Source organism: Heptranchias perlo, unplaced genomic scaffold, assembly GCF_035084215.1.
Source record: "Heptranchias perlo isolate sHepPer1 unplaced genomic scaffold, sHepPer1.hap1 HAP1_SCAFFOLD_216, whole genome shotgun sequence".
Taxonomy (NCBI): Eukaryota; Metazoa; Chordata; class Chondrichthyes; order Hexanchiformes; family Hexanchidae; genus Heptranchias; species Heptranchias perlo.
Window position 1 is genome coordinate 449,036 of NW_027139230.1, and position 14,572 is coordinate 463,607.

General features: G+C 45.5%; 1 protein-coding gene across 1 annotated transcript in view; it reads right to left on the bottom strand.

The window, feature by feature from the left end:
- LOC137310099 (nuclear GTPase SLIP-GC-like) overlaps positions 1 to 14,572 on the bottom strand; it is a 187,212-nt gene that overhangs the window by 64,444 nt on the left and 108,196 nt on the right. Inside the window, exons 11-12 of the mRNA XM_067978058.1 lie at positions 8,931 to 8,967; positions 8,709 to 8,828 (exon numbers count right to left, since the gene is read on the bottom strand). Coding sequence (XP_067834159.1) covers positions 8,709 to 8,828; positions 8,931 to 8,967 — 157 coding nt within the window. The remainder of the gene's footprint in view (positions 1 to 8,708; positions 8,829 to 8,930; positions 8,968 to 14,572) is intronic.

Below are 14,572 nucleotides of genomic sequence, written 5' to 3' on the forward strand. Positions count from 1 at the left end.
ACCCTGAGCACTGTATATACAGGCAGAGTGTGATACCCTGAGCACTGTATATACAGGCAGAGTGTAATACTCAGAGCACTGTATATACAGGCAGAGTGTAATACTCAGAGCACTGTGCGTACAGGCAGAGTGTGATACCCTGAGCATTGTATATACAGGCAGAGTGTAATACTCAGAGCACTGTATATACAGGCAGAGTGTGATACCCTGAGCATTGTATATACAGGAAGAGTGTAATACCCTGAGCACTGTATATACAGGCAGAGTGTGATACCCTGAGCACTGTATATACAGGCAGAGTGCAATACTCAGAGCACTGTATATACAGGCAGAACCTCCACCACCGGTGCACCGTGAATGCAGTGTGTACCATCCACAGGATGCACTGCAGCAACTCGCCAAGGCTTCTTTGACAGCACCTCCTAAACCCATGACCTCTACCACCTAGAAGGACAAGAGCAGCAGGCACATGGGAACAACACCACCTGCACGTTTCCCTCCAAGTCACACACCATCCCGACTTGGAAATATATCGCCGTTCCTTCATCATTGCTGGGTCAAAATCCTGGAACTCCCTTCTTAACAGCACTGTGGGAGAACCTTCACCACACGGACTGCAGCGGTTCAAGAAGGCGGCTCACCACCACCTTCTCAAGGGCAGTTTGGGATGGGCAATAAATGCCAGCCTTGCCAGCGATGTCCACATCCCATGAATGAAATTTTTTTTAAAAAAGCACTCATCATATCACATTCTGCCCTATATACACAGCACTCAGCATATCAAAATCTGCGCTGTATATACACCATACAAGGTATCACACTCTGTCTTGGGGGAGATGACGTGTCAGGGGAATGCAGCAAGAGCCAAGTTCGTGGCACCACAAGTGGCTCTGCTGCACAGGAGGGGAGGAATAAGAGTGACAGGGCTATAGTGATAGGGGATTCAATTGTAAGGGGAACAGATAGGCGTTTCTGCGACTGCAAACGTGACTCTAGGATGGTGTGTTGCCTCCCTGGTGCTAGGGTCAAGGATGTCACGGAGCGGCTGCAGGGCATTCTGGAGGGGGAGGGTGAACAGCCAGTAGTCGTGGTCCATTTCGGTACCAACGACATAGGTAAAAAAAGAGATGAGGTCCTGCAAGATGAATTTAAGGAGTTAGGAGATAAATTAGAAAGCAGGACCTCAAAGGTAGTGATCTCAGAACAGACCAGGATAGAACAGACCAAATGAATGCATGGTTGCAGGGATGTTGTAGGAGGGAGGGATTTAGATTCCTGGGACATTGGGACCGGTTCTGGGGAAGGTGGGACCTGTACAAGCGGGATGGGTTACACCTGAGCAGGACCGGGACCGATGTCCTCGAGGGGGTGTTTGCTAGTGCTGTTGGGGAAGGTTGAAACTCGAATGGCAGGGGGATGGGAACTTGAGCAGGGAGGCAGAGGAGGGGGAAACAATGATAGAAACAAAAGACAGAAAGGGAAGAAGCAATAGTGGAAGGTAGAGAAAACAAGGGCGAAAAATAAATAGGGCCATAGTGCAAAATAAAACTAAGATGACTAGCAATCTTAAAAAGACAAGTTGAAAGGCATTGTGTCTAAATGTGCGGAGCATTCGCAATAAGGTAGATGAATTAACAGCGCAGATAGATATTAATAGTTATGATATAGTTGCGATTACGGAGACATGGCTGCAGGGTGACCAAGGATGGGAACTGAACATCCAGGGGTATTCAATATTTAGGAAGGACAGGCAAAAAGGGAAAGGAGGTGGGGTAGAGTTGTTAGTAAAGGAGGAAATCAATGCAATAGTGAGGAAGGATATTGGCTCGGAAAATCACGTTGTGGAATCTGTATGGGTGGAGCTAAGAAACACCAAGGGGCAGAAAACGTTGGTGGGGGTTGTCTCTGGGTCCCCAAACAGTAGTGGAGATGTAGGGGAGGGCATTAAATAAGAAATTAGAGACGCATGCAAGAAGGGTGCAACTATAATCATGGGTGACTTTAATCCACATATAGATTGGTCAAACCAAATTAGCAATAATACTGTGGGGGAGGAATTCCTGGAGTGTGTACGTGATGGTTTTCTAGAACAATATGTTAAGGAACCAACTAGAGAACAGGCGATCCTAGACTGGGTATTGTGCAATGAGAAAGAATAAATTAACAATCTTGTTGTGCGGGGTCCCTTAGGGAACAGCGACCATAACATGATAGAATTCCTCATTAAGATGGAGAGTGAAGTAGTTGAATCCGAAATTAGGGTCCTGAATCTAAATAAAGGAAATTACAAAAGTATGAGGTGCGAGTTGGCTATGATAGATTGGGGAACTTTACTAAAAGGGATGACGGTGGATAGGCAATGGCTAATATTTAAAGAACGTGTGCAGGAATTACAACAATTATTCATTCCTGTCTGACGTAAAAATAAAACAGGAAAAGTGGCTCAACCGTGGATTACAAAAGAAAATAGGGATAGTATTAGATCCAAAGAGGAGGCATATAAAATTGCCAGAAAAAACGGCAAGCCTGAGGATTGGGAGCAGTCCAGAATTCAGCAAAGGAGGACAAAGAAATTGATTAAGAGGGGAAAAATAGAGCATGAGAGTAAACTAGCAGGGAACATAAAAACTGACTGTAAAAGCTTCTATAAATATGTCAAGAGAAAAAGATTAGTGAAGACAAATGTAGGTCCCTTACAGTCAGAAATGGGAGAAAGTATAATGGGGAACAAAGAAATGGCAGAACAATTAAACGCATACTTTGGTTCTGTCTTCACAAATAATCTCCCAGAAATGTTCGGGAACCAAGGGTCTAGTGAGAGGGAGGAACTGAAGGAAACCAGTATTAGTAAAAAAAATAGTGCTAGGGAAATTAATGGGGCTAAAGGCTGACAAATCCGCAGGACCTGATAATCTACCTGATATCACTTGGAGGGCATTAACAGGATTGGACAAAGTCAGCAAGGGTTTATGAAAGGAAAATCATGTTTAACAAATCTACTGGAGTTTTTTGAGGATGTAACTAGTAGAATAGATAGGGGAGAACCAGTGGATATGGTGTATTTGGATTTTCAAAAGGCTTCTGATAAGGTCCCACACAAGAGGTCAGTGTGCAAAATTAAAGCACATGGGATTGGGGGGAATATACTGGCATGGATTGAGAATTGGTTAACAGACAGGAAACAGAGAGTAGGAATAAACGGGTCCTTTTCTGGGTGGCAGGCAGTGACTAGGGGGGTACCGCAGGGATCAGTGCTTGGGCCCCAGCTATTCACAATATATATCAATGATTTGGATGAGGGAACTGAATGTCACATTTCCAAGTTTGCAGACGACACGAAGCTGGGATGGAATGTGAGCTGTGAGGAGGATGCAAAGAGGCTCCAATGTGATTTAGATAAGTTGGGTGAGTGGGCAAGAACATGGCAGATGCAGTATAATGTGGATAAATGGGAGGTTATCCATTTTGATTGTAAAAACAGAAAGGCAGATTATTATCTGAATGGTGATAGATTGGAAAAAGGGGAGGTGCAATGAGACCTGGGTGTCCTTGTATACCAGTCGCTGAAAGCGAGCATTCAGGTGCAGCAAGCAGTTCGGAAGGCGAATGGTATGTTGGCCTTCATTGCAAAAGGATTTGAGTACAGGAGCAGGGATGTCTTACTGCAGTTATACAGAGCCTTGGTGAGACCACATCTGGAGTATTGTGTGGAGCTTTGGTCTCCTTATCTGAGGAAGGATGTCCTTGCCATGGAGGGAGTGCCACAAAGGTTTACCAGACCGATTCCTGGGATGGCAGGATTGACGTATAAGGAGAGATTGGGTCGACTAGGCCTATATTCACTAGAGTTTAGAAGAATGAGAGGTGATCTCATCGAAACATATAAAATTCTAACAGGACCAGACAGACTAGATACAGGGAGGATGTTCTCGATGGCTGGGAAGTCCAGAACCAGGGGTCACAGTCTCAGCATTTGGGGTATGCCATTTAGCACCGAGATGAGGAGAAATTTCTTCACTCAGAGGGTGGTGAACCTGTGGAATTCTCTACCACAGAAGGCAGTGGAGGCCAAGTCATTAGATGTATTCAAGAAGGAGATTGATATATTTCTTAATGCTAAAGGGATCAAGGGATATGGGGAAAAAAGCGGGAACAGGATACTGAGTTAGACGATCAGCCATCATTTTGAATGGCGGAGCAGGCCTGAAGGGCCGAATGGCCTACTCTTGCTCCTATTTTCTATGTTTTCTATCTTTCTATATACAGCACTCAGAGTATTACACTCTGCTCTGTATATATCGTGCTCAGGGTATCGCACTCTGTCCTGTATATATCGTGCTCAGGGTATCACACTCTGTCCTGTATATACCATGCTCAGTATATCACACTCTGTCCTGTATATACCGTGCTCAGGGTATCACACTCTGTCCTGTATATACCATGCTCAGTATATCACACTCTGTCCTGTATATACCGTGCTCAGGGTATCACACTCTGTCCTGTATATACCATGCTCAGGGTATCACACTCTGTCCTGTATATACCGTGCTCAGGGTATCGCACTCTGTCCTGTATATACTGTGCTCAGTATATCACACTCTGTCCTGTATACACCGTGCTCAGTGTATCACACTCTGCTTGTATATACAGTGCTCAGAGTATTACACTCTGTCCTGTATATACCATGCTCAGGGTATCACACTCTGTCCTGTATATACCGTGCTCAGGGTATCGCACTCTGTCCTGTATATACTGTGCTCAGTATATCACACTCTGTCCTGTATACACCGTGCTCAGTGTATCACACTCTGCTTGTATATACAGTGCTCAGAGTATTACACTCTGTCCTGTATATACCATGCTCAGGGTATCACACTCTGTCCTGTATATACCGTGCTCAGGTTATCGCAATCTGTCCTGTATATACTGTGCTCAGGGTATTACACTCTGTCCTGTATATACCATGCTCAGGGTATCACACTCTGTCCTGTATATACCGTGCTCAGCTTATCGCACTCTGTCCTGTATATACTGTGCTCAGGGTATTACACTCTGCTTGTATATACAGTGCTCAGAGTATTACACTCTGTCCTGCATATACCATGCTCAGTATATCACACTCTGTCCTGTATATACAGTGCTCAGGGTATCACACTCTGTCCTCTATATACCGTGCTCAGGGTATCACACTCTGTCCTGTATATACCGTGCTCAGTATATCACATTCTCTCCTGGATATACAGTGCTCAGGGTATCACACTCTGTCCTGTATATACAGTGCTCAGGGTATCGCACTCTGCCCTGTATATACTGTGCTCAGGGTATCACACTCTGTCCTGTATATACCGTGCTCAGGGTATCACACTCTGTCCTGTATATATGCAATACAATATTGGAAAATGTGAGGTTATGCACTTTGGCAGGAAAAATCAGAGAGCAAGTTATTATCTTAATGGTGAGAAACTGGAAAGTACTGCAGTACAAGTACAAAGGGATCTGGGGGTCCTAGTGCAAGAAGATCAAAAAGTTAGTATGCAGGTGCAGCAGGTGATCAAGAAGGCCAACGGAATGTTGGCTTTTATTGCTAGGGGGATAGAATATAAAAACAGGGAGGTATTGCTGCAGTTATATAAGGTATTGGTGAGACCGCACCTGGAATACTGCATACAGTTTTGGTCTCCATACTTAAGAAAAGACATACTTGCTCTCGAGGCAGTACAAAGAAGGTTCACTCGGTTAATCCCGGGGATGAGGGGGCGGACATATGAGGAGAGGTTGAGTAGATTGGAACTTTACTCATTGGAGTTCAGAAGAATGAGAGGCGATCTTATTGAAACATATAAGATTGTGAAGGGGCTTGATCGGGTGGATGCGGTAAGGATGTTCCCAAGGATGGGTGAAACTAGAACTAGGGGGCATAATCTTAGAATAAGGGGCTGCTCTTTCAAAACTGAGATGAGGAGAAACTTCTTCACTCAGAGGGTAGTCGGTCTGTGGAATTTGCTGCCCCAGGAAGCTGTGGAAGCTACATCATTAAATAAATTTAAAACAGAAATAGACAGTTTCCTAGAAGTAAAGGGAATTAGGGGTTACGGGGAGCGGGCAGGAAATTGGACATGAATTTAGATTTGAGGTTCGGATCAGATCAGCCATGATCTTATTGAATGGCGGAGCAGGCTCGAGGGGCCGATTGGCCTACTCCTGCTCCTATTTCTTATGTTCTTATATACCGTGCTCAGGGTATCACACTCTGTCCTGTATATACCGTGCTCAGGGTATCGCACTCTGTCCTGTATATACTGTGCTCAGGGTATCGCACTCTGTCCTGTATATACTGTGCTCAGGGTATCACACTCTGTCCTGTATATACTGTGCTCAGGGTATCACACTCTGTCCTGTATATACCGTGCTCAGGGTATCACACTCTGTCCTGTATATATCGTGCTCAGGGTATCACACTCTGTCCTGTATATATCATGCTCAGGGTATCGCACTCTGTCCTGTATATACTGTGCTCAGGGTATCGCACTCTGTCCTGTATATACTGTGCTCAGGGTATCGCACTCTGTCCTGTATATATCGTGCTCAGGGTATCGCACTCTGTCCTGTATATACCGTGCTCAGGGTATCACACTCTGTCCTGTATATATCGTGCTCAGGGTATCACACTCTGTCCTGTATATACTGTGCTCAGTATATCGCACTCTGTCCTGTATCTACCGTGCTCAGTGTATCACATTCTGACCTGTATATACCGTGCTCAGTGTATCACATTCTGACCTGTATATACCATGCTCAGTGTATCAGATTCTGACCTGTATATACCGTGCTCAGTGTATCAGATTCTGACCTGTATATACCATGCTCAGTGTATCAGATGCTGACCTGTATATACCGTGCTCAGTGTATCACATTCTGACCTGTATATACCATGCTCAGTGTATCAGATACTGACCTGTATATACCGTGCTCAGTGTATCAGATACTGACCTGTATATACCGTGCTCAGTGTATCAGATACTGACCTGTATATACCGTGCTCAGTGTATCAGATTCTGACCTGTATATACCGTGCTCAGTGTATCATACCCTGTGAGTTGCTGTGAAGTTCATTGTGGCGGAGGAGCTTTCTGCAGTAACTTTTTAAAAAATTTGTTCATGGGATGTGGACATCGCAGGCGAGGCCAGCATTGATTGCTCATCCTTAATTGCCCTTGAGAAGGTGGTGGTGAGCCTTCTTGAACCGCTGCAGTCCGTGTGGTGAAGGTTCTCCCACAGTGCTGTTAGGAAGAGAGTTCCAGGATTTTGACCCAGCGACGAGGAAGGAACGGCGATATATTTCCAAGTCAGGATGGTGTGTGACTTGGAGGGGAACATGTAGGTGGTATTGTTCCCCATGTGCCTGTTGCTTTTGTCCTTCTAGGTGGTAGAGTTCGTGGGTTTGGGAGGCGCTGTCGAAGAAGCCTTGGCAAGTTGCTGCAGTGCATCCTGTGGATGGTACACACTGCAGCCACAGTGCGCTGGTGGTGAAGGGACTGAATGTTTAGGGTGGTGGATGGGGTGCCAATCAAGCGGGCTGCTTCGCCCTGGATGGTTTTGAGCTTCTTGAGTGTTGTTGGAGCTGCACTCATCCAGGCATGTGGAGAGTATTCCATCACACTCCTGACTTGTGCCTTGCAGATGGTGGAAAGGCTTTGGGGAGTCAGGAGGTGAGTCACTCGCCGCAGAATACCCAGCCTCTGACCTGCTCTTGTAGCCACAGTATTTATATGGCTGGTCCAGTTAAGTTTCTGGTAAATGGTGACCCACAGGATGTTGATGGTGGGGGATTCGACGATGGTAATACCGTTGAATGTCAAGGGGAGGTGGTTAGACTCTCTCTTGTTGGAGAAGGTCATTGCCTGGCACTTGTCTGGTGCGAATGTTACTTGCCACTTATCAGCCCAAGCCTGGATGTTGTCCAGGTCTTGCTGCACGCGGGTTCGGACTGCTTCATTATTTGAGGGGTTGCGAATGGAACTGAACACTGTGCAATCATCAGAGAACATCCCCATTTCTGACCTTATGATGGAGGGAAGGTCATTGATGAAGCAGCTGAAGATGGTTGGGCCTAGGACACTGCCCTGAGGAACTCCTGCAGCAATGTCCTGGGGCTGAGATGATTGGCCTCCAACAACCACTACCATCTTCCTTTGTGCTAGGTATGACTCCAGCCACTGGAGAGTTTTCCCCATGATTCCCATTAACTTCAATTTTACTCGGGCTCCTTGGTGCCATACTCGGTCAAATGCTGCGTTGATGTCAAGGGCAGTCACTCTCACCTCACCTCTGGAATTCAGCTCTTTTGTCCTTGTTTGGACCAAGGCTGTAATGAGGTTTGGAGTCGAGTGGTCCTGGCAGAACCCAAACTGAGCATCGGTGAGCAGGTTATTGTTAAGTAAGTGCCGCTTGATAGCACTGTCGACGACACCTTCCATCACTTTGCTGATGATTGAGAGTAGACTGATGGGGCGGTAATTGGCCGGATTGGATTTGTCCTGCTTTTTGTGGACAGGACATACCTGGGCAATTTTCCACATTGTCGGGTAGATGCCAACTGTGGGATGCCTCTCTCTGTTTCTCTGTTTGTGATTTCTTTCCTTCGGTTGTGAGCTGATCAGATCGGCAGGGTTAGCACTGGGCGGAAACGCCTGAGGGATTACACTTACCATAATTCTTTTCCACTTATTTTTACATTGTACTTTCATAGCTTTCTTTACTTTATCATTTCGATGCAGCACGCAATATCGTTTCTTGTTTTCACTGGGGTCCGACAAATCGTCCTCAATCTGTACGAAGAGGTGGGTCATGGAAATAAAAGAAACAATCTGACACTGCTCTCCGTGCTCAGGGTATGAATCATTGTAAAAGTTTGTCTAATATTCACTTACAAATTTGTTCATTTCTTCAGCAGTGATACCATGCTCCCTGAAAAAGGAAATCAGAATGTATCAGTGATGGGACATTAATCATGTGTCTGACATTTTTCTGTCTTGGCTCAGTGGGTAGCACTCTCGCCTCTGAGTCAGAAAGTTGTGGGTTCAAATCCCACTCCAGAGATTTAAGGACAAAAACTTGGCTAATACTCCAGTGCAGTACTGTTGGAGTGTTGGAGGTGCCTTCTTTCAGCTGAGATGTAAAACTGAGCCCCATTTGCCTCTCAGATGGATAGAAAAGATCCCATCCCAATTCAAGGAATCAGCAGTGGAGTTCTCTCCAGTGTCTTGGTCAATATTTATCCTCAACCATCGTCACGAAAATAGATTATCTGGTCATTATCACATCGCTGTTTGTGGGATCTTGCTGTGCGCAAATTGGCTGCTGCATTTCCAACCTTACATCAGTGACTACACTTTTAAAGTACTTCATTGGCTGTAAAGTGCTTTGGGGCGTCCTGAGGTTGTAAATGGTGCAACATAAATGTAAGTTATTTTTTCTTTCATCCAATTGTCCTGCGATATGAGGGCGGTGCCGGAGGACTGGAGGATTACAAATGTTGCACCCCTGTTCAAAAAAAGGGAGAGGGATAAACCAGCCAATTACAGGCCAGTCAGCATAATCTCGGTGGTGGGGAAACTTTGAGAGACAATAATCCGGGACAAAATTAATTGTCACTTGGAAAAACATGGGTGAATTAATGACAGTCAGCACAGATTTGTTAAAGGCAAATCGTGTTTGACTAACTTGATTGAGTTCTTTGATGAAGTAACAGAGAAGGTTGATGAGGGGAGTGTGGTTGATGTTTTGTGTATGGACTCAAAAGACTTTTTGTAAAGAACCACATAATAGACTTGTTCGCAAAATTGAAGCCTGTGGGATTAATGGGCCAGTGGTAGCGTGGATACGAAAATAGCTAAGGAACAGGAAACAGAGAGTAGTGGTGAACAGTTATTTTTCAGACCGGAGGGAAGTGTACAGTGGTGTTCCCCAGGGGTCAGTATTAGGACCACTGCTCTTTTTGATATATATTAATGACCTAGACTTGGGTATAGAGGGTACAATTTCAAAGTTTGCAGATTACACGAAACTTGGACATGTAGTAAACTGTGTGGAGGATAGTAACAGACTTCAGGAGGACAGAGACAGACTGATGAAATGGGCAGATACATGGCAGATGAAATTTAATGCAGAGAAGTGTGAAGTGATGCATTTTGGTAGGAAGAATGAGGAGAGGCAATATAAACTAAATGGTGCAATTTTAAAGGGGGTGCAGGAACCTGGGGGTGCACATACACAAATCTTTGAAGGTGGCAGGGCAAGTTGAGAAGACTGATAAAAAAGCATATTGGATTCTTGACCTTATAAGAGGCATAGAGTACAGAAGCTTTATAAATCACCAGAGTATTGTGTTCAATTCTGGGCACCACACTTTAGGAAGGATGTCAAGGCCTTAGAGAGGGTGCAGAGGAGATTTATCAGAATGGTACCAGGGATGAGGGACTTCAGTTATGTGGAGAGACTGGAGAAGCTGGGATTGTTCTCCTTCGAGCAGAGAATGTTAAGGGGAAATTTAACGGAGACGTTCAAAATCATGAAGGGTTTAGATCGAGTAAATAAGGAGAAACTGTTTACAGTGGAGGAAGGGTCGGTAACCAGAGGACACAGATTTAAGGTTACTGGAAAAAGAGCCAGAAGGGAAGATGAGGAGAGATTCTGTTATGATCTGGAATGCGCTGCCTGAAAGGGCGGTGGAAGCAGATTCAATAATAATGTTCAAAATAGAATTGGATAAATACTTGGAGGAAAAATTTGCTGACTATGGGGAAAGAGGGGGGGAATGGGACTGATTGGACAGCTCTTTCAAAGAGCCGGCACAGGCACGATGAACCTGATTCTTTCAGCCATCATAATGTCAGTGGCTGGGATTTCCTACTTTAGCATCCCTAGTGCACAGTGGGAGTGAGAGCAGGAAACTTCACAGCCCATTGCTCTTGATTTTCCCACCTTTAAGTTTAATGGTCAGAAAATCACGGGCTGTGAGTACGGATTTTCCCATTATTCCCTCTCAGCGTGCACCAGGAAAGCTGAAGTGGGATGTCCCACCCAGTATGTCTGGTAGACAACTATGTCTGTCAGACTTCAGCTATCACAGAAACACATTGAAAAAATTAATAGGTATTGCTGCTGAATGGCACCTGTTTATGGGCAGCAGGGCAGAGAAAGGAGGAAAATGTGATGGAGGGCTTCCACCGAGTTGCTGCCCGAAAATGTAATTGCCCAAATTTTCCTCTGCTTCCCTGGGGCAGATGTACAAACCCACACATTGCCCCGCCTACCTGCACGTAAATGACAGTGAGTAGGCGGGGCTTGTTCAGCAGATTTTCCTTTCTTCCCAGCCCCAGGAAATTACAGCCCAATAATGGAAGTGTTTTAGCTCACAGAACAGTGACCCGGAACCAGGAGCTGATTCATAGAATCATAGAATGTGGGTTTGGCTCTTAATGAATACTTTGCGTCTGTCTTCACAAAAGAGAGGGACGATGCAGAGATTGTAGTTTAGGAGGAGGAGTGTGAAATATTGGATGGGATAAACATAGTGAGAGAGGAAGTATTAAGGGGATTGAAAGGAGATAAATCGCCAGGCCCAGATGAAATGTATCCCAGGCTGCTAAAAGAAGCAAGGGAGGAAATAGCGGAGGTTCTGTCCATCATTTCCAATCCTCACTGGATACAGGCCTGGTGCCGGAGGATTGGAGGACTGCTAACATTGTACCATTGTTTAAAAAGGGAGAAAGAGATAGACCGAGTAATTACAGGCCAGTCAGTCTAACCTCGGTGGTGGGCAAATTATTGGAATCAATTCTGAGACACAGGATAAATCATCATTTAGAAAGGTACGGACTGATCAAAGACAGTCAGCACGGATTTGTTAAGGGAAGGTCGTGTCTGACTAACTTGATTGAATTTTTTGAGCAGGTAACAAGGAGGATAGTGCATTTGATCCAGTGTATATGGATTTCAGCAAGGCTTTTGAAAAAGTCCCACATGGCAGACTAGTCAAAAAAGAAAAAGTCCATGGGATCCAAGGGAAAGTGACAAGTTGGATCCAAAATTGGCTCAGTGGCAGGAAACAAAGGGTAATGGTCGACGGGTGTTTTTGTGACTGGAAGGCTGTTTCCAGTGGGGTTCCGCACAGCTCAGTACGAGGTCCCTTGCTTTTTGTGGGTATATATTAATGATTTCGACTTGAATGTGGGGGGACTTGATCAAGAAGTTTGCAGATGATACAAAAATTGGCCGTGTGGTTGATAGTGAGGAGGAAAGCTGCAGGAAGATATCAATGGATTGGTCAGGTGGGCAGAAAAGTAGCAAATGGAATTCAATCCAGAGAAGTGTGAGGTAATGCATTTGGGGAGAGCAAACAAGGCAAGGGAATACACAATAAATGGGAGGATACTGAGAGATATAGAGGGAAAAAAGGGAGTTTGGAGTGCATGTCCACAGATCGCTGAAGGGAGCAGGACAGGTAGATAAGGTGGTTAAAAAGACATACGGAATACTTTCCTTTATTAGCCGAGGCATAGAATATAAGAGCAGGGATGTTATGCTGGAACTGTATAAAACATTGGTTCGGCCACAGCTTGAGTACTGTGTACAGTTCTGGTCACCACATTACAGGAAAGATGTGATTGCACTAGAGAGGGTACAGAGGAGATTTATGAGGATGTTGCCAGGGCTGGAGAATTTTAGTTATGAGAAAAGATTGGATAGACTGGGGTTGTTTTTATTGGAACAAAGGAGGCTGAGGGGAGATTTAATTGAGGTATATAAAATTATGAGGGTCCCAGATAGAGTGGATAGGAAGGACCTATTTCTCTTAGCAGAGGGGTCAGTGACCAAGGGTCACAGATTTAAAGTAATTAGTAGAAGGATTAGAGGGAGCTGAGGAGACATTTTTTCACCCAGAGGGTGGTGGGGGTCTGGAACTCACTGCCTGAAAGAGTGGTGGAGACAGAAACCCTCAACTCATTTAAAAACTACCTGGGTGTGCATTTGAAGTGCCGTAACCTACAGGGCTACGGACCAAGTGCTGGAAAGTGGGAGTAAGCTGGATAGCTCTTTTTCGGCCAGCACGAGCACAATGGGCGGAATGGCCTCCTCTTTTTTTTATTTGTTCATGGGAGGTGGGCGTCACTGGCGAGGCTGGCATTTATTGCCCATCTCTAATTGCCCTTGAGAAGGTGGTGGTGAGTCCCCTTCTTGAACCGCTGCAGTCCGTGTGGTGAAGGTTCTCCCACAGTGCTGTTAGGGAGGGAGTTCCAGGATTTTGACCCAGCGACGATGAAGGAACGGCGATATATTTCCAAGTCGGGATGGTGTGTGACTTGGAGGGGAACGTGCAGGTGGTGTTGCTCCCCATGTGCCTGCTGCTCTTGTCCTTCTAGGTGGTAGAGGTCGCGGGTTTGGGAGGTGCTGTCGAAGAAGCTTTGGCGAGTTGCTGCAGTGCATCCTGTGGATGGTACACACTGCAGTCACAGTGCGCCAGTGGTGAAGGGAGTGAATGTTTAGGGTGGTGGATGGGGTGCTTTGACCTGGATTGTGTCGAGCTTCTTGAGTGTTGTTGGAGCTGCACTCATCCAGGCAAGTGGAGAGTATTCCATCACACTCCTGACTTGTGCCTTGTAGATGGTGGAAAGGCTTTGGGGAGTCAGGGGCCCAGATAGAGTGGATAGGAAGGACCTATTTCTCTTAGCAGAGGGGTCAGTGACCAAGGGTCACAGATTTAAAGTAATTAGTAGAATACTCAGCCTCTGACCTGCTCTTGTAGCCACAGTATTTATATGGCTGGTCTAGTTAAGTTTATGGTCAATGGTCAATGGTGACCCCAGGATGTTGATGGTGGGGGATTCGGCGATGGTAATGCTGTTGAATGTCAAGGGAGGTGGTTAGACTCTCTCTTGTTGGAGAAGGTCATTGCATGGCACTTGTCTGGCGTGAATGTTACTTGCCACTTATCAGCCCAAGCCTGGATGTTGTCCAGCTCTTGCTGCATGTGAGCACGGACTGCTTCATTATCTGAGGGGTTGCGAATGGAACTGAACACTGTGCACTCATCAGCAAACATCCTCATTTCTGACCTTATGATGAAGGGAAGGTCATTAATGAAGCAGCTGAAGATGGTTGGGCCTAGGACACTGCCCTGAGGAACTCCTGCAGCAATGTCCTGGGGCTGAGATGATTGGCCTCCAACAACCACTACCATCTTCCTTTGTGCATGGGAGGGAAAGTAGAGAGTGAGGAGGACATAAAAAACCTGCAAGGGGATATAGACAGGCTGGGTGAGTGGGCGGAGATTTGGCAGATGCAATATAATATTGGAAAATGTGAGGTTATGCACTTTGGCAGGAAAAATCAGAGAGCAAGTTATTTTCTTAATGGCGAGAGACTGGAAAGTACTGCAGTACAAAGGGATCTGGGGGTCCTAGTGCAAGAAAATCAAAAAGTTGGTATGCAGGTGCAGCAGGTGATCAAGAAAGCCAACGGAATGTTGGCTTTTATTGCTAGGGGGATAGAATATAAAAACAAGGAGGTA